The following is a 22525-nucleotide window of genomic DNA, read 5'->3' as shown; positions in this document are numbered from 1 at the left end:
CCGGACGTGGCCCAACAACTACCAACACAATTAAAAAAAAAAAAGAAACTAAAAATAATTGGAATCATTGTTAGAGAAACAACCAAGCCGGTGGGAGGCGGGCAGCGGGGAGTGGGGGGGCCCTCACAGACCCAGGGGCCCTTCCTGGGCTGGGAGCACTTGGGCACGGGGCGCAGAACCCACCGCTGTTCTGTGCATTTATTTAGGGCTCGGGGGCCACACCCGGCGGGGCTCAGGGCTCATCCCTGACTCAGCGACCAGGGCCAGCACCTCCCCTCCGCACCTTGGCTTAGCCCCTCTGTGACGCCCGTGACTGTCCCCCCAAGTCCCCGCGCAGGTGAAGGTTATACCAGCTCAGACGTGCCCCAGGCCTGGCAGCCACCCCCGACTCCTTCCTCAGGAGACCCAGGCACCCCTGCAGCCCCAGCCTGACCTCCGGGAGAGACCATGCGAGTCTCTGTGGCCACCAAGCTGTTACTATGGCAACCGTAGCAGCACCTGCACTGCCTGCTGGGAAACCCTGAGCAGAGAAGCCTGAGGGGCCGGAGTGGCCCTGGGCTTGGCTGTCCCGGTTGCTGACGACGGGCTTCCTGCCAGCCCCGGAAGGGGAAGATGTTGGTGCAGAGAACGGAGCCCACCGGGCAAGGGGCGAGGTCCGGGGTGCCCCCATCCGGGCTTCTCTTCAGAGGCCAGGGGCTGGCATCTCCCTGGACCAGAGGCGGGCGCCTCCAGTCCCCTGCCCCTAGTGGCTTTGCCTGGCCAATGCACAGCGTCCAGCAGTGGCTCTCGCTGTCAGCCTCAAACCATGATGGCCGAAGGAGAGAGAGATAGAGAGTGTGAAAGAGAGAGAGACTGAGAAAGTGGGTGAGAGAGAGAGAGGGAGATAGAGAGAGGAGAAAAGTGTCTGCCATTAGAAGTGGGCTGGTGGGGGTGGGGGTCGTCGGCGGGCGGGAAACTGGAAATACTGGTGATAGGAAATGTGCACCAGTGAAGGGACAGGTGTTGGGACATTGTATGACTGGAACCAGGTCATGAACCACTTTGTAACTGTGGATCTCAGCGATTCAATATAATATTTTTTTTTACCTTTTTTAATGGCTTCTTAGCCTTTTTTGTGGAAGGTGCCCATTGGAGAAAACAGGAGAAAGAACAACATTTAAAAGCTGAAAGGCCATTGTAAACATATTTCTTAAATGACTTAAAAATAAAATTCTTTTAAATACTGAGAAGGGGAGTCAGATAATATTATTTGCAAAGGGCATAGTTGTGTACCTAGACTACTCCAGAATAGAAACTATGAAAACCTATTAAAACCAATGTAAGAAATCAGTAGAAAGACAAATAAAAACCCTAATATACTTTAGTCAGTTTTATAAGAGAGAATGACATAATGTCTCATTTATAATGTCAATAGAAAAAAATGCCAATTTAAAAAATTAAATATGCCAAACACAGAAAAAGCTTCAATCTCTATTAAGGAGCTAGAAAGGGGAAATTTCAGTAAGCAGAAATGTGTGTGTGTGTGTGTGTGTGTGTGTATTCTTATAGGAAAAACTCATAAGGGCCAGGAGGATGTCTCCATGGCTTGGAAGCTGACCTCACATGCTGGGGGAAAAGGCATTTGGGATAGAGAAGGGACCACCAAGTCAATGACGCTCAGGATGGGAGATGCGTGTTGAAAGTAGAATATGGACCAAGCATGATGGCCACTGACTATCTGTATTGCAAACTACAACACCCAGAAGGAGAGAGAGAGAGTAAAGGGGAATGTGCCTGCCACAGGGGAGGGGGGGACGGGATGGGGTGTCGGGAGGGATACTGGGAACACTGGTGGCAGAGAATGGGCACTGTGGGGGGATGGGCACTTCATCATTGTGTGACTGACACGTAATCACCAAAGTTTGTAAGTCTGTGACTGTATCTCACGATGATTCATTAAAAAATAAATTTTTAAAAAGAAAGAAACTAACACTGTAAAAAGAAAAACAAATAAAACTGAACCAAAATAACAAATACTATAGCACTGTCATCCCATTGTTCATCGGTTTGCTCGAGCGGGCACCAGTAACATCTCCACTGTGAGACTTGTTGTTACTGTTTTTGGCACATCGAACACGCCACGGATGGGATACTCTTGGTAGCTCGCCAGGCTCTCCAAGGGGGCGGAGGAATCGAACCCGGTCGGCCGCATGCAAGGCAAATGCCCTACCCACTGTGCTATCGTTCCACCCCCCCAAAATAAAAGGCCATATTTTAAGAATTAGTGTATTGTTTCCTATAACTAATTTGATGAGTACAACAGAATTTTTTCCCCTAAGTTGACAAGTGGATCAAAAAAAAAGTAAGCACTTGTGATCCTTCAGGCCAAGTTCTGAAAGATAAGGACAGGGACTGGAGTCAGGAGTGGCTTCGGGACACAGGGAAGGCCTTTGGGGGAGCAATGCTTAAAGAGCAGCACAAGCCCCCCAAGCCCAGGAAGACTAACGATGACTCAGCACCTCACCCGCCCACAGACCCGTCATGACTCCGTGGAATGTGGGGGCCCAGGTGGGTTTTGATCTTGCTGACAAGGGGTCCCACTTGGGTTGGAGATTCTTCCAGCGGGGGGCTGCAGGAACGGCCCCCAAATAAGGCACGTGCTAAAGCAGGAGCCTGGGGTCCTCGGCTGGGTCCTCCCTGGGGTTGCCACCATCACACAGAGGTGGCTTTGCTGCCCGTCTCCTGAGACGCTGAGGGAAAGTCCTGTAACGTCAGTCCCTGAAGGAGGAGCACTGTGGACGGAGCTTCCTGGGGCTCGGGGCCTTTTCAGTCATGAGAAGATAACGAGGCCTTGTACGTCCGTGTATGTCACAGCTCGGACCTGTCCTAAATAATCACGCCAGACCGTCACCCTGCGGCCCCCTGCGGCCCTAGCTCTCAGGATCCCCACGCCTGTCACCTCCCCACGCAAACCTCCACACACACACACACTCACTGCCGGTCACACACTTCGGGCAGGAAAGACGAGGAAAGGGGGTGTTTATTCTGGACTGGGACAGGCCCAGAGGAAAATCACACAGTCAGGAAGTGTCACCACCGGGCTTCCTTCTGGTGCTGCTGGCGCATCTTGCTGTTAAAGGAAAGGAAGGCAGGTGAGGCCCCGGTGCTGGGTTCCACGGTCTCCTCTGGAGGCTGCGGGACTGGAGAAGCAGCCCCCCGGGGACCCCGAGACCAGAGCCGCTCTGCAGAATGGCCCGCTGGGGACGAAGCCCCCGGAAGGAAGCTCGAGAAGAGCCCGAGGGGCCCGGGGAAAGGCGGCAGCCAGGGCTGGCCTCGGGCTGGCGAGGTGGCGGGGCTGACGTGAATGCACATTCTCTTTCTTTCTTTCTTTCTTTCTTTCTTTCTTTCTTTCTTTCTTTCTTTCTTTCTTTCTTTCTTTCTTTCTTTCTTTCTTTCTTTCTTTCTTTCTTTCTTTCTTTCTTTCTTTCTTTCTTTCTTTCTTTCTTTCTTTCTTTCTTTCTTTCTTTCTTTCGTGCCTTCATCTGCTGATCAATGAAAATGTGTGTCCTGGGTCTATTTGAGGTTACAAAGTTCAGGGAGGCATAGTCCAGCATGCAGAGGAAGGTGGGAGAGAGGAAAGGGGAACAAGGGAGGGCAGGGGGAGGGAGGGAAGGAGAAGGAAAGGGAGGGAGGAGGCAGGGAGGGAGAGGAAAAGGAAGGGAGGGAGGGAGGAAGGAGGGAGGGAGGATGGGAGGGTTTGAGAGACGTCCGTGTGCACACACAGAGTGCCGGGGAAGATGCATGAGCCAGATTCCTGGGACAGTGTGTGTGCACGCGCGTGTGTATGAGTGCTTGTGTGTGTGACTGTGTGTGCATGTGTGTGAATGAATGTGTGTGATGTGTGTGTATATATGTGAGTGTGTATGTGTGAGTGTAGGTGTATGTGGTGTGTGTATGTGGTATATGTGGTGTATGTATGTGATTTGTGTGAGAGGGTATGTGAGAGTATGTGTGAGTGTGTGTGAGCATGTATGGTGTGTATGCATTTTTTTGTGTGTGACTGTGTGTATATGTGAGTGTGTATATGTGTGTTTGTATGTGAGTGTGTGTGCTGTGTGTTGTGTGGTGTGTGTGAAAGAGTGAGTGTGAGTGTAGGTGTGTGTGGTGTGTGTATATGGTGTGTGTATGTGGTATATGTGAGTGGGTATGTGAGAGTGTGTGTGAACATGTGTGTGGTGTGTATGCATGTGTGTGAGTGTGTGTGAGTTTGTGTATGTGAGTGTGCATGTATGTGAGCCTGGTGTGTATGCATGTGTGTATGTATGTATGTGTATGAGTGTGTGTGGTGTGTATGCATGTGTGTGAGTGTGTGTGTGGTGTGTATGCATGTGTGTGAGTGTGTGCGGTGTGCATGTATATGTGTGAGTGTGTGAGCATGTGTGTGTGGTGTGTATGCATGTGTGTGAGTGTGTGCGGTGTACATGTATGTGTGTGAATGTGTGAGTGTGTGTGAGTGTGTGTGGTGTGCAATGCATGTGTGTGAGTGTGAGTGTGTATGGTGGGCAGTATTCAGTCACGGGCTCTGGGAGCTGAGGGCAGCCCCGGAGGCTGGACTGGGTGCAGCTGGGCCTCTACAGTGGGGCGCGTCCCCTGAGAGCAGGAGGCCGGCCGCTCTGCCGGGCCGTGGCTGAGGGCGCTGAGGGGGCTGAGACGGGCCGGGTGCGGAGACCGTGAGAAACGCCAGTGGGTCTCCTCAGTTAGGCAGCCAGGGCCTCGTCGCTGGGACTCTCTGGGCTGAGGGAGCTGAGAGGGTGGGGGGAGACGGGAGCCCACGGGGGCCCGGCAACAGCACCCAGGAATCCCGGGTCTCACCAGCCCCACAGGTAGGCATGTCCAGAACCCCCCCGCACCTCCCCACCGCGCCCGTGAGGTGAGGGGAGGAGGGAGAGCGCGAGGCCGGGCTGAGGAGGCGCCGCTGCAGTCCCTGAGGCCCCGTTTGCCAGAGCGCCAGCCTGTGCCCTGCATGGCACTCGGGCCTCACCCACGCACGCGTGTCGGTGCTCCCTCACCTCCAGGCAGTTACTCGGAGCCACCGCTCATCCTCGCTCGGAGCCACTGGTTCTGGAACCTTCCATTCCCAGGAGGGAAGCGCCTTCTGGAGATCTCTGAGGAGGAAGGGAGTGCAGTTCGCTCGCTGCCTTCTCCGTGAGAGGGAAGACGCGGGCGGGCAAACCCTGCCCGCCAGGAGACCCCTGAGGGGGCCCCTGCTCTCTGTGGCATGAGGATGAGTCCCCACTAGGTCTTTTCCGTGGGGGTGGGGGTCGGTCTCGGCCTCTGCCGGGAACCCCGGCACCCAGAGCCTGGCTCGCCCGCGACTGCCCGGTGGCCCTGACCCACGTCTGCTGGTTTCAGCTAAATTCGTCCCAAGCAATTTCTGAGCAGGCGCCTGACCGCACCAGTGAGGCTCCCCCGGTGCAAACGCTCTCAGGGCTCAGCTCTGAAGTGACCTTCCGAGGGGCGGCAACAGGAGCCGTCTCCTGGCTTCCTAGCCCTGTGATAGTTTTAGTTCCAATAGCGTCTTCCTGTTGAGGTAGCACATCTCTGCGCCCGCCTCCCGGGGGGCCTGCTCACCCCTGCCCCTTCCCACAAGGGGCAAAGCGAAGGTGCAGCCGTGAGCATCTCTGCTGCTTCTGAAACCGGTTCCAGCAGACGGTCCCGGGTGCTCCTCGCCCCCTCCCTGTTAGCCCCCGACCTCAGAGAAACTGGGCATCACGGAAGCAAAACGGCCCCAGGAACGGTCCCTCTGAGAACAGGGAGCTTCCGCTCAACAGCCCATGAAGAACCGAGACCCACCAGCACCCCGGGAGGGACTCCGGGCAGGACGCAGGTGCCTGCTGAGCGACCACCTGCGGTCACAGCCCTGCGGACATTTTGCCGCGGCCTTATGAGTGAGCCCAGGGACACCCAGTGCCGCTGCTCATGGGCTCCCACCCCCAGAAACTTCGGGAACATGAAGATCTGTTGTTAGTGGCTACCACATCTGGGGGTCACTGGACCCCCAGCGAGAGATAAGGAAGGCCGCCAAGTGGGGTGAGTCGCGTCCATCATATGCGTCTCCAGGTGGCGGTTTCCAAACGCAGTTCCAAGGATGACGTTTCCCCAGCAGGACAGAGATGCCACGGGGTGGAGTCGGAATCTGCACACAGTTCCCGAGGGGCGCTCAGCACCGTCCCGGGCAGGGGCGCACGCTCCAATGACTAACTTCTCCCGGAGGGACACGCTGGAGGAGATCTGAAGCATCGGCATTTGTGTTTACATGGGGCCGCAAATGGTAAGCCCTGAGGTTTCCAAATTAATTGGAAAATGACGGGGATCAGACACGGAGCCCAGAGACACAGCTGCAGCTGTGGTGTTTGCTTGAGGGTAGGACTCTGAACGTAGGGTGGGTTTCACAATCCTCCAGGGGGGCACGTGGCAAAAAAAAAAAAAAAAAAGCAGAGGCGTTAGTGCCTGACGGATGCATTAGCAAAGTGCTCTCTGTCCTGCACTCCCCGGGGTCAAAGTCTCACCCAGGCGGCATGGTCAGGGGACAGACGTGACTCAGCTTGGTTTGCGCCATTGATGACAGAAAGGAACACAGAGAGGGCTTCTAGGGAAGTTGTGCAAGTGCTACCAGCACTTGGGCTCGCCAGTGATCGTTTCTGTACCCGCAGGCAGGGCCCGGTAGACACGGTCACAGCATCAAGATTGAGATAGGAGATGGATCCATGAAACAGATGCTGATTTTATCTGTTCATTTTGTCTGCGTATAGTGGAGGGCGAAGGAAAGGGCAGGTGGGCAAGGAAGGACTCGGGCTTTCCAGGAAAGGCCCGATGGCGGAAGGAGAAAAGTCAAACCAACTTCCTGCGGCTCACTGGGCGTCTCCGAGGGCTGCAGCGGTACAGTGCCCAGGGTGCCTGGCTGAGCCGCTGCAAGGCTGGTCGGTGCCATGTTACTTCCCTTGGTCCTCCGTCCTTTGTATTTGGGGGTTTCCTTCCCTGGGAAGCGGGTCCCCCAGCCTCTGGACAGTTCAGAAAAGGGCCTGCAGGGTCCCCTACAGAAGAGACCAGAGCCGCTTACCGTGGGAGCGCTCAGGGACATGTCCACTTAGCGACGGGTCCAGAAAGAGACCTGGAACACAGGAGGGCCAGGAGTCAGGTGAAGCCCCCTGCGCACTCCTGATCTGTTCTGGGTTTGATTATAGATGCTTCGGTTCTGCCTCTAAAGGGAGGGGCCGCGAAAGACCAGCCAGAGCGTCGTAGCCATTGGCTCAAGAGCCTCAGCAACCAATTCGCTCCTAAGCTGTGGAGCAGGGCTAGGGCACGGGGGCAGGTGAGACCTGACCTTGCCCAGCGGCCCGGAAGGAAGGCTCTGCAGAGCTGGCAAGAACAGGGCACCAGCACCTGGTGTCCGGCCCTGAGCCTCGCTTGACCTCCTGGCCACGTGAGCCCAGGACACAGAAACTGTCACGTATGCTTAGCAGGTCATCCTGACCGCAGCGTCCAGCCTTGGTTGGGACTGGACCTCGGCAAAGCAGAGTTGGAGAGGTGACAGGCCCCTGATGCCAAACTGTCTGTGATTGGACCGTTCTGTAAGCCGGGACCCTCTATAAAGTATGTGTGTAGGGGATGGAGCAATAGCACAGCAGGGAGGGCGTGTGCCTTGCACGCGGCCGACCCGGGTTCGATTCCCAGCATCCCACATGGTCCCCTGAGCACTGCTAGGAGTTATTCCTGAATGCATGAGCCAGGAGTGGCCCCTGTGCATCACTGGGTGTGACCCAAAGCAAAAAGCAAAAAAAAAAAAAAAAAGTGTGTGCATTTGGCAATAAAGTGAACAGCCATTGGCTGCTCCCAGAGGGGGTTTTCTCCAAACACCCATCGTCCTGTGCCCCACGCCTGCCCACACCCGGTGCACAATGCACCCGGGTACCACTGGGGGAAACTGTTCGCCAACACTAAGCCATAGGACACAGGCCCAACCCCGCTACAATACGACCCTCAAGGACGGCAAAGAAGAATGGGCTTGCTCTGCCCCCCACCCAACCCACCCTGGGCTTCTAGGGGAGGCCAGGTCCCAGGGCCTGTCCGCAGGATCCCAGATTCCAGACTCAGTCTACCTGATGGGCTCAATCTCTGTCTACCCAGAATCACATGGGCGTAGGGTGACGGGTCACGAGCCCAGGAGGGAGCCGAGTTGGCAGGTGGGAGTGAGTCCTAGGGCTGGGGGGGAGGGGGAGCCTCAGCAGCTGCACAGGTGCCAGAGGTGCTGGAGCCAGGCTGGAGTCTCGAAAATAAAAGGGCGCTAAAGGAACATCGTTTGGGGGAGAAGAAAGAAGCCAAGGTCATGGGTTATTTTCTCCAGCTTCTAGGATTGCAGAAAAGGTTTTGCTGAAACCACTCTTCACTGCAAACGGCTCATCAATGGGGGATCAGGATGAAATTGTTTCAGGAAGATAAGGTTTAAGGGGCCAGAGCTACAGTAGGGTGATAGCACGAGGGTCAGGCACGGAGCTCAGAGAAATATTCGCATCTGTGGTATTCGTTTCAAGGGAGAAACCTGAACATAGGGTGTTTGCCTTATACACAGCTGACCAGGGTTCGAGCCCCAGCATCCCATATGGTCCCCCGGAGCACCGCCAAGAATAACACCTGAGTGTGGAGGCAGGAATAACCCCTGAACCCCTGAGCATCCCCAGGTGTGCCTCCCCCCCACAAAAAAGGTTTTTGAAAAAAATCTCAACGTACCTGGTTGATAGTGGCTTCTCCGTCTAACGGATCCCAGTAAGTCCCCAAAAACCCTCTGGGTAAGTGTGAGCATCAACAGGTGGGGTGCATGAAAGAGAAAACAAAGGGAAGGATGCAATCAAATGGTAAAACAGAGCGGAAGTGGGAGCATAGGGATTAAGGTGCTTGTCTTGCAGGCAACTGACCCCAGCTCCAAGCCAGGCACGACATTGAGCCCCACCAAGCCTGATCCCTGAGCACAGAGCCAGGAGTAAGTCCTGAGCACCGTCAGGTGTGGCCCAGATGACAGCATTGTCCAGGGGACTCAGATGTCTTATCTGAGCCATTTTTAATGATAAAGGCAGCTGACCGCTAAATAACTGTGTGGTGTCATGTGACAGCCTCTTGTCACGAGTAACTGGCACCGCGTTTACAGTCCCATGGTCGTAAAGCTTCCCAACAGACTGGGAGGGTGGGAGGGAGGGTGGGAGGAAGGAAGGAAGGAAGGAAGGAAGGAAGGAAGGAAGGAAGGAAGGAAGGAAGGAAGGAAGGAAGGAAGGAAGGAAGGAAGGAAGGGTGGGAGGGAAGGATGGAGGGTGGGAGAGAGAGAGGGAAGAAGGGTGGGAGGGAGGGAGGGAGGGAGGGGGAGGGGGAGGGAAAGAAAAAGAGGAAGAAAAAGAAAGGAGAGAGAGCAAGAAATAAAGAAAATAAGAGTAGAGAAAGAAAGAAAGAAAGAAAGAAAGAAAGAAAGAAAGAAAGAAAGAAAGAAAGAAAGAAAGAAAGAAAGAAAGAAAGAAAGAAAGAAAGAAAGAAAGAAAGAAAGATCACAAATACTACCCAAGAACTCAGAAATCTACTTGCTTAAGGCAAGGAGCACGTTAGCAAACCATAACATGCTTTTTCTCTACGTTTCTTTGCAGGATTAGTGGTTTTTATACTATGTTAAACTCATATTCCAGACAGCCAGCTTCTCCGTGTCCTTTTCAGATGTGGTCCATTAGCAACAGCTCTTTATCAGTCAGACAGTCTCATATTTTCCCAAGCAGTGTTTATTTCTGTTATTCTAGCATTTTGGAGGGTTTTATTTCTTCTATTTCCTACTTCCAACAACAATTTGTTTGTCGTATGTCTAAATTCATGCTGGCGACTGCCTTTCGTGTTTGTAACATCACATTTATGTCACTGACCATGGTTAAGAGCCGCTTCCTAATATATTTTTCCTGTTGCATGTTCGGAGTTTGAGGGATGAGATTTAAGTCTCCGCCTGTTTCTCCCTCTCCTCTGAATTGTAGATTCTTGAAGGGACTTGGAATGACTCTTTGCAGGTCTCTAAGCTTTGAGAAGCCATGTCCTGGGACACTTTTTTTTAAAAAAAATGTATTCTGTTGTTTTCGGGGGTTCCTTTGAATCCACTGTTGCAGCTTCTTGCGGGGTCTTCACCATGCAATTAGAAGGCTGACACGGGTCTCTGGGGACACCGTGTCATGGAGTCAGCTTCTCAGGTCAGGGGGCGTTCGTGGAGCCGGCTGGATTGAGCTGACGGCCACTGCGTGAACAGACCCCTCGGTTCTCCCGCTCAGCTGTGGCTCTCACACCCTGCGACCCCGCCTCGCTAAGCTCCGGTCCGTCCTTCCTCAACTCTGCACCGCCCTGCCTGCCAGCCTCCGTCAGTAACCTCCGGCCATTAGGATCCACCGGGACGCCTTGAGCTCACCCCCGCATCTCTTCCCGGCCAGCTGCCGGCTGCCACGACTCCTCACCCGGCCCTTTCGCCCTCCCCTGCAGTCTGCTGGCTCCACTCTTCAAGAACCTCTGTCGGGAAGGGCCCACCAAGTCAACGATGGTCGGAGGGGTCTCTCGGGACGGGAGGTGTGTGCTGAAAGTCGACTGAGGACCAAACGTGACGGCCTCTCAGTGTCTGTATTGCAAACCGTGATGCGCAAAGTAGAGAGAAAGACGGGAACTCCCTGCCATAGAGGCAGGGTGGAGGCGGGGTGGGGGCGGTGGAGGGACACTGGGGACATCGGTGCCGGGAAAGCCTACGCTGGCGGAGGGGTGGGCGGTGGATCATTGTGTGACTGAAAATCACGAGAGCTTGGTAACTGTATCTCACGGTGATTCAATAAAGAATTTAAAAAAAGAAAAAGAGGGAGCTTCTGTCCAGCTCAGCCCACTAGCCGCTCTGCCGCTGAGGCTAGGGTCCCCCTCGGGGTCCCCTCCGTGATCAGATGCTCCCTTCCTCCCTCTGTCCCCTCGGTTGTGATATCCCACCATCTGCCCTCCCCTCTGAGCTCCAAGTCCTCCAAACAGGCTACATGCTCAGCCCAAAGTTATGACGTCGCCACATGCTCCCCAGAGCCCCCCACACCCAGGGGCCATCCTGCTAAAGGGGTGTCTTCCTGCCCCCTCATCTGTAACCCCCACGAGGGTCTCGACTGTCCAGGCCTGGGTCCCAGCTGCGCCCAGCCTTTCCCGAACCCCCAAGCCAGGGTCAGTGTGGATGGGAGCACCCCCAATTCCCTGAGCCGTCTACACTGGACGGGCTCCGGGGGTTGCACTCCCAAATTGGACCTTGTCAGGGCAGTTCCACAGCGAGCCCAGAACGTCGGCGTGGCCCGTTCTCCGGAGAGAAGGGGTCCGGGAGTTCTGGCTCCAGGGGACGGGGAGCACGGGGAGGGCACTGAGGCCTCCCTTCTCGCCCTGACCGTCCCCACTTCTCCGGCCTCCAGCAGCGCCCCCCCCACCCCCGTCCTCTCAGGCGTGGCTGTTCCTCATCAGAGGGTTCCTGCGGCCGCATAATTCTCGAAGCTGAGACTTGCGATTCTCTTTGCATATTCTTCAAACAATGGAATCTTGAAAATGAAATTAAAATTCAGCAGAAAAATGTGTCATTGGACAGATTCCGCTTTATATGGGTAGAAGGATTTTTAAGCACCTGTCAAGATTATTATTAACGCTGGTGAATGAAGAAAAGAGGAGCAGTGATATTTTTGTAGGGGGTGGGGAGAAGGGCTTCTCCCCAGTGTATGCTCAGGAGGCCCCGGGGAGGAAGGAAGGAAGGGAGGGAAGGAGGGAAGGAGGGAAGGAAGGAAGGAAGGAAGGAAGGAAGGAAGGAAGGAAGGAAGGAAGGAAGGAAGGAAGGAAGGAAGGAAGGAAGGAAGGAAGGAAGGAAGGAAGGAAGAGGAGGAGGAGGAGGAGGAGGGAAGGGAGGGAGGGAGGGAGGGAGGGAGGGAGGGAAGAGGGAGAGGGAGGGGGAGGGAGGGAGGAGGGAGGAGGAGGGAGGGGGAGGGGAGGGAGGAAGGAGGGGGAGGGAGGGAGGAGGGAGGAGGAGGGAGGGGGAGGGGAGGGAGGGAGGAGGGAGGGGTAAGGGAGGGAGGGAGGAGGGAGGGGGAGGGAGGGGAGGGAGGAGGGAGGGGGAGGGAGGGAGAGGGGAGGGAGGGAGGAGGGAGGGGGAGGGAGGGAGGAGGGAGGGGAGGAGAGGGAGGGAGGGGGAGGGAGGGGGAGGGTGGGGGAAGGAGGGGCCTTGAGCCGTAGGCGGAAAGAGGACCCAGGTGCGTGTGGGGGGCTGAGTCACCCCACCTCCGTCACGCCCTGGCTACTGTGTGGCGCCACATGGCCCGGGACCCCGCCCAGAGGACACCCACCTCCTCGCTGCTGGATTCCGAGCTGGAGGCCCAGTGGCAGCGGACCCACACTCCCCGCACCTGCTCCTCGGACATGCGAACAGTGCTCCTGCACTCAGCCGCCTGTGGGAGACAGAGCCGGGCTGGAGGAAGGCGCGTGGGGTCCCGGGGGGCTCTGCCCTCTGCCCCCTCCCCGGAGACAGAAGCCCCAGCGGCACTGGGATTCCATGGAAACCAGACTCCGAGGGGAAGGCCCGGGACCACACGTGCCCGCTGACACCCAGCGGGTGAGCCCAGAGCTGAGTGTCCCCGGGCCTCGAGGACCCGAAACGCTTCCCCGGGTGTCGGCACAACGTCACCCCCTTTGTGTCCCCTCCAGGCCTTGCAGGTCACAGGTGACATCCTGAAGCTGGGGTGGAAGTGGGGGGACACAGAGGGGCAGCCCAAGAGTTTCTGCACCGCCGGCCTTGGTGCTTGCTCTCCAGAGATGCTCTTTATCCACATCCTTAAGAGGGGGAAACTGAGGCACGGCCGCCATGAAGACCATGGAGCCTTACCCACTGGGTGACACAGCCCTTGCCAGGGAGAGAGTGGGCTGGGGGGGGGGGCGCCAACCTGCTCCGTGCTGAAGAGGACAAAGGGTCCCACCTGTGGGTCCCTGGGCCCCCCTCACCTCGTGGGCGCCCCTCTGGAGGTCACAGGTGTCGGGCTGGGCGCCCGAGTCTCCCCTGCACACAGTCTCCCGGAGGCGGAACTCGAGCTCCAGCGTCACACTGTCCTCGCCCTGGACGCTCACCTGCAGGGAGACGGGTGTCAGTGGGTCTCCCCAGCCCGCTAGGAGTTGCAGACCCTCCTGGAGAGATGGCGCCCCCCGGGGCTCGCACTGCCGAACCCAGCAGTGAGGAGACAGCCACAGCCCCCATGACACGCCAGGGTCGCACTGCCACACACAGACAAGAAACACAGAGAGAGAGACACACATAGACACACACATAGACACACACAGAGACACTCACAGAAACACCCAGACACACAGAGACATGCACGCACACACACACAGGGGGGTTTATTTATAGCATGCACACACAAACACATACAGAGAGACACACACAGGTATACATACACAGACACACACAGACACAGACAGAAACACAGACACACAGATACACACAGACACATACAAACACACACACAGACATGTCCCGTCCCTCGGAACCGGTTAACAGGGTTCACGAGGAGAGAGTGCAAGAGTGATAGGGAGAGGGAGACAAACATACACACACACACACACACACACACACACACACAGAGGTGAGCAAAAGCAAAAACTACTTTATTGTGACTCCACAGCGCTTCTGTATGCTTAGGCTTCAATCTACTTGCATCACGGCCTTAAGGTAACACTAGAAGGAACTAATGGCACCCGGGGCAGCTAGGGGAGATGACAGTCGATACCCAGCAGGCTGATCTCTCTGTCCCTGTTGGCGAACCACCCTGCTCTTGTAAAAATGTCCCAGTCCTCCGGTTCTTGTAAAATGGCTTTCTCCACCTGTGTTTGCGAATGTTTGACCGCAAGCTACATGCTGAAGGCCCGCTCACCACACAGACAGACACACACAGACACACACAGACACACAGACACAGACACACACAGACACACATAGACACGTATAGACACACACAGAGACCTGCGCACACAGACATCCACGTAGACACACACACACACACACACACACACACACACACACACACACACACAGAACAGTCCTGACTGTCAGCTGAGATCCCACGGGAGGCCCTTGCCGCCCTGTTCCCTGGCCCCTTGCTTGCAACCATCTGCTCCGGGCTCTTCTGCCTCTCAGCCTGGGCCACTTGTTGTGCTCCTTTGTCCCAGGCACTGGGGCTTCTGCCGGTGAAAGGGTCTCCAGGGCCGTGCTGAGGCCTCTGAGCCCAGAGAGGCCCGGAGGCACCGGACAGGGTCCAGCCGGAGGGGAAGTGCCCCTCTGACACCACCTCTGTGCTGGATCACACCATTCCTGAAGCTGCCTCATCAGTTCCAATGTCCGTTCTTGTGTTCCTTGTCACCGAGGGCAGGGGCTGGGGGCAGGGGCCACCTCCAGACTTTCTGACGGCTCGTGAGTCTCAGGGTCTTGATTGTCCCGCCCGTGTCCAGTACCAGGGCCAGAAAGAGAAAGCCACCATGCAGCAGAGCTTCCCATGGGACCACCACCCCAGGGACGCATTCAAGGAAGTCCAACAGGGTGGGCACGGAGAGTGCCGTGTGGTGAGATCAGTCAGAGGGAGAGGGCAGGCGTAGCACGATGGCTCCTGGAGTGGGACCCGAGACACACAGGATGAGACTAACTCCGGGAGATGGTAGAAACGAGGGCAGGAGGATGGGTCCATAGCAGGAAACTTGCCCAAGGGGAGAGGACAGTTAGGACAGAGCAGGGGCGACGACGACAATGATAACTGGGAATGATCACTCTGGACCAGAACTGGGTGCTGAAAGGAGGTAACGTGACCTGCGTGACCCCCTTCCAGTCGCAGTGTGGCAGACCCCAGTGCATGAAAGAAAAAAAGGAGAAAAAAAAAGAATGAGAGGAGAAAATTGTCTGCCACGGAAAGTGAGGACATTGGCAATAGGACATACGCACTGGTGAAGGGTCGGGTGGGCACATTATGTGGCTGAAACCCAACCATGAACAACTTTGTCGTCATGAATCTCACAGTGATTCAATAAAAGACAATGATAACAGAATTAAAACACACACACACAAACACACACACACACAAACACAGCAGCCACTGCCGAGGGCGATGGTCTAAGTGAGCAGGTACCATGGCGGGGGGAGGGGGGGCAGGGAGGGAGCCCCTGCCTCAGAGAAAGTGCTCGATAAGTCCTGAGGCAGGAGCGTTCAGGGAGAGTGGGCGGTAGGAAGGGGCTTGTGGGACGAGGGGAGGCAGAGCCGCTGCCCCGGGCGGGGCGCACTGTGCTTCAGGAGGAAGGCCATGCAGAGGCTGCACTGCAGAGGTCACCACGGCCGTGTCGCCCAAGCCCTGTGGCGTCTCTGCTCCGCCCACCTGGCAGGACCGAGGAGGCAGGTATGAAGCGGCACAGCTGGGCAGTGAAATAGAGAAGCAGAGAAATAGAGAAGCACAGGCAGCGCCACGACAGGCTCACAGAGCAGCCAGGAGAAGCCGGGCCCAGGTTTGGGTTCCGGAATTCCTGGGATTGAGCACAGATACCTGGGGTTGAGTCAGGACTTCCCCATGAGATAGCCACGGTGAGGTCAACCAGGTTAACCAATCAGAGGCGGAAGCCCCCTCTAGGACCCTGATGGAACTCCAACTTACAACCAACCAGCTGAGAACAAGTAGTGGGAAGCCCCCCGCACCGTGCCCAAAAGGGTGGTCCGCGGAAAGCCCCTATTATATAATGTTATGCTATAAAAGCCCCTCACTTTTGGGACTCGGGGCCGCTCATTCCGAGAAGGCGGCCACTGTGTGGATGAGTAGGACCCGGGCCCAGGCCAAGCTAGCCAATAAAGACCCTCTGCTTACTGCATCACAGCTTGTCTCCATGCGGTTCCTCTGGGGAGATCTCACCTGGCTTCACAGAGCCATTTGGCGCAGGGATGCCAGAGGGAAGCCGGCCCCGGCCAAGTGCTTGAGCACCCCTGGGTACCCCAAACCTTCCCTGTCAGTTCCTGAGTCCACCTGATGGCAGAAGTAGCCATCATGCCACTACTGCCCGGTCAGGAGGAAGATGGCCACGTGCCACCAGCAAACCGTCCCACACAGCCACTGGCAAGGCCTTTGTGTCCGTGGAGCAGGAGCCAGTCCGGGCTGCAGTCGGGCCTTCATGCCCCCACCCCAGGACCAGGTGAGGGGCACGGACAGCAGCAGAGGCCTCCGGGAGCAGCAGGACTAATGCCCCGTCTCCTCATTACTGTTTCCCTTTGGTCCTTCTAATCTGCAAAATATTGGACGTCAACTCTGAGACTCGCCAAAAAAGAGAGAAAGAAATCCCTTCTTGCACGAGCAAGATGGCACTGTTGGTTTCTTTCCCTCCTGCACCCCACCCCTCGCCCTCGATGCTGCAGCAATTCCCCTTAAAGCAATTGGATGAAAGCAAGGCAAACTGGCAACCCCAAAGCATCATTAGCAAGATGAGAATGTGAGTCAGGAGGAGGAGGAGGAGGAGGAGGAAGGAGTTCGCTGACCCTGGTGCCTCTCTCGCATCTGGAAGCACTTTGAAGCGCTCTGCCAGAATCTGGAGGAAAACCTGAGCGTTTGGCTTGTGTCGGGGGGAGAATCACTTCCAGCCAGTGAATTTCCACTGTGTGATGCGAAAGGAAGAGCAGCTTTGATGTCCCGCAATCTGGAGTCCACTGGGGTGGGCAGCTGCAGCCCAGGCTCACTGCTGGGGCCAGCCCGGCCGGGCGGCCTGCAGTCAGCATCACAGCCCAGGACTACGGCGTCTGAGTAAACGTGTCACACCCATGGACGGAGAGAAGAAAGGGCCCGGAGACCCCCGGGCTCTGGAGAGGGTCCCGGCAGCCAGTGGGGGAGGAATGAATCTTCCCTTTCCTGGTGCATCTCCAGACTTTAGGAGCAAGCACCGTTTGTCCTCTATTTTCAGAGAAAGGAAAATTAAAAGCAATGAGCACCGAGGGCTCGTCCTCCGAGAGACACCAGTGGGTCATTTTAGGGTCGGCTCAGCCGGGCCAGGGACCTCCGCGTCTCGTGTTCTCGCAGAAGTGGTTTGGGATGAGAGGGACATTTCCGGGGGTGGAACCTGAATAAGGCAGATGTCCCCTGGGTAAGGTGGCAGGAATTGTCCAAATGAGTTAGAGGCTTGAACAGGTCGAAGACAGGGGCTGGGGAGGTAGTACAGTGGGCAGGGCACTTGCCTCGCACGCAGCCAAGCCCGGTGTGGTCCCTGGCATGGAACAGGGTCCCCGGAGCACTTCCAGGGGACACTCGCAGGCACACGTCCAGGAATAGCCCCTGAGCCCTGACGGACCTGGCACCAACCCCCCATAGCAACAGAACCTGACAACGCCCCCTGCCCCCACTCGTAGGAGTTCTGCCAGCAGACGGCTTTGCTCCAGAACAGCACCCCTCCCTGAGGCCCAGAGAGCGTGTGTGGGGGTCACCCAACCCCCACCGCAGAGTAAGTCAGTTCCTTAAACAAAGTCTCTGCTCCACGCTCTCCCGCTAGAAGCTAAGTGGGTCATGGGCGAGCAGAAATTCATAGATGCAGGCGTAGAAACGGACAGAGACAGATACCGAGACAGGTGCGGGTGTTGGTCTAAGAGCAGACGCAGGCCGGATCCAGACACAGACAGACAGAGATGGGGCCGGAGGCAGCACAAACACAGTCACACACACAGACACAAGGCCCAGATCTGGACACGGACACAGACACAGATGTGACTGGGCTTAGTACAAACAGTCACGCACACAGATGCAGTTACACACACAGATGCAGTCACACACACAGATGCAGTCACTCACATAGACGCAGTCACGCACACAGATGCAGTTACACACACAGATGCAGTCACACACACAGATGCAGTCACTCACATAGACGCAGTCACACACAGAGATGAAGTCACTCACATAGACGCAGTCACGCACACAGATGCTGTCACACACACAGATGCAGTCACTCACATAGACGCAGTCACACACAGAGATGAAGTCACTCACATAGACGCAGTCACGCACACAGATGCTGTCACACACAGATACAGTCACACACACAGATGCAGTCACTCACATAGACGCAGTCACACACAGAGATGAAGTCACACACACAGATGCAGTTACACACACAGATGCAGTCACACACACAGATGCAGTCACTCACATAGACGCAGTCACGCACACAGATACAGTTACACACATAGATACAGTCATATACACAGATACAGTTACATACACAGATGCATTCACACACACAGATGCGGTTACACACAAAGAAGCAGTTCCGCACACAGATGCAGTCGCACACGCAGACGCATGTCTGCGTCCGGACATGGATGCAGACACAGATGTGGCCGGTCAATCCCTGTCTCTCTGCTGAGGCCTGAATACCAGCGCTCGTCCCGATGTCTCCAGCTAAGCCCTTCCTAGTGACCACAAGGTCAGCAGCATCGGCCGGCTCAAGGCCAAGAAAACAGAAGCAGCCGGGGCACAGGAGGCGTTGAATGTTCTGGAACCCATCCACACAGCCACTGGCCAGCCTCCTGTGGCCATAGCCACTGGGCCTCCCTCGCCCGGCCCACGGGCAGCTGGGGGCTCTTTCCCCGAGGGAAAGGCCCTCGTGCCCCGGCTCTTCCCCCCACTGTCTTTGCGAGGACCCCACACTCTCAGAACCATAGCCGAGGAAGGCCCAGCTCTGGCCCCCAGGGTAGACCCCCGGCCCTCATGTCCCCCTCTTGGCTGACTCCGGCCAGACTGCCCAGGGCCCTCCCACTGTCCCCCAGCCAGGACTGTGCTCCCTAAGAGATCCACCTCGGGGACTTGGCTGGCACCTTTTCCCCGTGTCCCCTGCACTCAGCTGACCGTGTGCTGAGGGGGACAGAGCCTGCCCCAGCCCCGCAGAGCTGCTCGTCCTCAAGCTGGGAGGGGGGACCCCGACTCACATCACCCGGGGCGTCCCCGAGCGTCCAGGCAGAGCAGCGGGCAGCGGGGCCTCTGCTCCGCACAGGATTCTTCCAGAAGGAACGGGCACAGACCTGGCATATGCCCCCTCGCCACCACCTGGGGCCCATCTGGCACGGCTTCAGCTGCGTCCTGGGTACGGGCAGCTGTGCCCGTTGCAATGACGTCACGAGGCAGTGTGGTGTTTGGGGACAGAGGCAGAGGGGCCCTGAGCAGGGGACACCCAGCAGGACTGACCCTGGCAGAGGCCACCGCGGGAAGCCGCAGCCAGCTGCTACCGTCGGTTCCTGGCCACGTCGCCACCCAACTTCCCAGGCACCCAGCCGCGCTGAGCCCCCCTTGGGGCCACGCCCACCCTCAGCTAAGGTCCTCCTGGAGGCGGCGTCCACTCCCACCCCGACCTGCCGTCCCGATTTCTGCTCTCCCTTGAGGCTATCTCTGTTTCTTGGCCTGTCACAGACTCACTGAAACCAAGAAAACTCCTCTCTCCTGAGGCGGCCGGGAAATTTGCAAGAAGGGCCATCTCTCGAGCACAGACGCGGGAGCGGAAAGTCTTAGAAACAGGCGAGGAGCTTTGCAAAGCCTGGTCCTGAGACATGGACACTTTGGAGATGTCTCCAGAGGGACGGAGAGGCGGTGCGGGGGAGGGGGTGCTCTGGGTGCCAAAGCCTGACCAGAGGCCACAGCTGGGACCCAGAGACAGGCCCAGGGGGAGACTCCTGGAGAGCTTCCTGAAGAGAACTCTCTCTCTCACACACACACACACACTTGCACACACATGCACACACTCACATACACACACTCACACTCACACACACATGCACAATGCATGCACACACACATGCACACACACTCACACATACATACATATACTCACACACAGCACACACACATGCACGCACACATACACACCCTCAAACACACTCACACACGCACACATGTACACACATGCACACACATACTCACACTCACATACACATACTCACACACATGTACACACACTCACACATACACATATATACTCACACACAGCACAAACACATGCACGCACACATACACACTCACACACCCTCAAACACTCACAACACGCACACATGTACACACATGCACACACACATACACTCACACACTCACACATACACACAGGCACACATGTACGCATGCACACATGCACACACTCAGACACACTCACACACACTCAGACATACACACACTCACACACTCACACATACACATAGGTGCACACACTCACACACCCAGCCACACACACCCACATGCACACACTCACACATGCACGCATGCACACATACACACACGCGCGCACACACACACACACGGGACAGGCCAGCCAGCTTTTGCTTTCTTAAACTGGAAACAGGGAAGGAGACATGAGAAGCCGGCCGGCCGCTGGCCAGGGCCAGGGTCCGAGCGCTTACCCTCCTGAGGGAGCTCCGGACGGCGCGGAAGAGGTACGGGCTCAGCGCCTGCGCGTTCACCTTGGCCACCGAGGCCCCCAGGGCGTCCCTCAGGGAGGCCGGGTCGAAGTCGTACACGGGGAAGCCTGGACAGGAGCACAGGGACACCGTGAGACCGGGCACGGGGCAGGGGCACGCGGCGGGCACGCGCCCACGCAGGGGGCTCTCACCTGCCGCCCCGCCGCTCACGCCCAGGACAAGCAGGAGCCGTATTGCCAGCGCAGCCAAACCCATCCTGGGGAGAGTTCGTCTCTGCCTGGGCACAGGGGACAGTCCAGGCCCAGGGAGACCGTGTCCTGCCTCGGAGAGCCGGCCCCGGAGCACTTTCTCAGCGGGAGCCTGGCTTCTGCGCGTGCTCCCTCTCTCCCTCTCCTCTCTCCTCTCTCCTCTCTCTCTCCCTCTCTCTCCCTCTCTCTCCCTCTCTCTCTCCCTCTCTCCCTCTCCTCTCTCCTCTCTCCTCTCTCTCTCCCTCTCTCTCCCTCTCTCTCCCTCTCTCTCTCCCTCTCTCTCTCTCTCTCTCTCTCGCTCTCTCCTCTCTCTCTCTCCCTCCCTCTCTCCCTCTCTCTCTCTCTCCCCCTCTCTCTCTGTTCAAACAGAACCCGTTGATCCCGGGTCGATGCTTCCTGCCAGCTGTCCCGGGGAAAGGCGCCAGTGCGAGGCCACTTGAAAGTTTTGGCCTCAGCGGGGACTTTGGCCTGCACAGAGGACGGGGGCAGAGGACAGGGTCAGCGGCTCCTCACCGCCTCCTTTCAGCCGCCTCTCCTGCCTTTTTCTCTCTCACTGCACAGAGCCACCACCCAGCTCCCCCTGTGGCCCCCGGAGCCCCAGGAGCTGGCCCTAGGGGCCGAGCACAGCTTTTAGGAGTTCCAGGTTCAGTTCCCGACACCGCGTGGGCCCCCCGCAGCTCCACTCCCCCAAGCAGGACACTAGGCAGGATGAAGAAATAGCACAGCCCGCAAGGCGCTTGCCTGCACGTGGCTGAGGCAGGTTCAAAGCCACAGTGCCCCCTCGGGCCCCCCAAGCCCCACAGGAGTGATCCCTGAGCACAGAGCTGGGAGCATCGCTCAGTGTGGGCCTAGGACCACAGGAGGAGAGCGTGGTGAATGGCGCCTGGGCTCCAGCAGGCTCCACGCGGGTCTCCCTGCTCCGGTGCAGCTTCTGCCCAGCCAAGGGCCCCGGGGACTCTGCTGGCGTCTCAGCGTCAGTCAGGAGAGCCGCGGGCTGGACCTCCCCTGATGACCCCGGGGCCGAGACAGGCCCTGACGGTGAGACGGGAGGCGTGAGGCGTGTCAGGACTCTCCGGCTCAGAGACGCACGGAGAGAGATGGGCCGAGCTGCCCAGCCCCGTAGGCGGAGAGACGACGGAAGGGCTTCCCTTGGGGAAACCAGCCCCCGGACAGCCGGAGGCTTCGTGCAGGCCAGAGCTGGGGCCCCAGGACATTGGGGTGCGAGGCCATCCGCCAGGAACCTGTTCCTGCCCACGTGGGTCAGCTATTCTACTCCCCCTCCAGTTGATTGGATGAGACCCCTCCACGTCCCACCCACCCCGACACACACATTGTGGCGTGTCCTCTGCTCTATCCAAAGTCTACAGGCGTCCATGTTCATCTCTTCTGAGAAGAACCTTCACAGAAACCGCCAGACGACCCGGCTTCTGTCCCCAGCATGCGCAGGAGTTAGCCCTGAGCAGCACCGGGTGCAACCCAAGGACAAACAAAATGGACCTGCTGGTCAGAACTCAGCTGGACACACGCCTTTCCCTGTCTGCCGCGGGGGAGGCCGTGGGCCCAAGGACTCTGGGTGGACCGATAACCTGGCCCTGCGACAGAATCACAGCATCTCTGAGAACCGAGGAGGCCAGAGGGGGCGGCAGGAGCTTCCCGAAGGCAGGGACACTGGTAGTTCTCTGCTTCCTCCCAACCTCAGCTCCCGGGTCCCTCCTCGAAGGGTAAAGCCCCCTCGGGAGGGGTGGAGACTCAGGCTGGGAAGAGACATAAGCAAGGA

General features: G+C 57.2%; 1 protein-coding gene across 6 annotated transcripts; it reads right to left on the bottom strand.

Moving 5' to 3' along the window:
* Positions 1-3001: 3001 nt before the first annotated feature.
* Positions 3002-21029, bottom strand: SPP2 (secreted phosphoprotein 2). 6 transcript variants are annotated; one of them, XM_055120550.1, is made up of 9 exons: positions 20965-21029; positions 20692-20914; positions 20483-20607; positions 13042-13164; positions 12390-12491; positions 8767-8821; positions 7100-7150; positions 5049-5144; positions 3002-3109 (listed from the first exon to the last, which is right to left on the bottom strand). In XM_055120550.1, the coding sequence occupies exons 2-8, from the start codon at positions 20753-20755 to the stop codon at positions 5059-5061; spliced, it is 606 nt and encodes a 201-aa protein (XP_054976525.1). In that variant the 5' UTR covers positions 20756-20914; positions 20965-21029; the 3' UTR covers positions 3002-3109; positions 5049-5058. The 6 variants fall into 6 exon arrangements, with proteins under 6 accessions (XP_054976525.1, XP_054976523.1, XP_054976521.1 ...); XM_055120548.1 differs by having other exon boundaries at positions 3002-3552; positions 20692-21021; XM_055120546.1 differs by having other exon boundaries at positions 3002-3524; positions 20692-21021.
* Positions 21030-22525: the final 1496 nt, after the last annotated feature.

This window comes from Sorex araneus, chromosome X (assembly GCF_027595985.1).
Source record: "Sorex araneus isolate mSorAra2 chromosome X, mSorAra2.pri, whole genome shotgun sequence".
NCBI classification, from domain to species: domain Eukaryota; kingdom Metazoa; phylum Chordata; class Mammalia; order Eulipotyphla; family Soricidae; genus Sorex; species Sorex araneus.
The sequence above is the reverse complement of the archived record's forward strand: the minus strand, read 5'-3'. Positions and strand labels throughout refer to the sequence as shown.

Excerpts from the sequence above, each read along its gene's own strand:
- SPP2 (XM_055120550.1), bottom strand. The coding sequence starts at position 20,755 with ATGGGTTTGGCTGCGCTGGCAATACGGCTCCTGCTTGTCCTGGGCGTG. Across the intron at positions 13,165-20,482 it reads TCCGGAGCTCCCTCAGGAGG|GTGAGCGTCCAGGGCGAGGA; the intron begins GTAAGCGCTCGG and ends GTCTCCCTGCAG. Across the intron at positions 8,822-12,389 it reads CGGAATCCAGCAGCGAGGAG|AGGGTTTTTGGGGACTTACT; the intron begins GTGGGTGTCCTC and ends ACACTTACCCAG.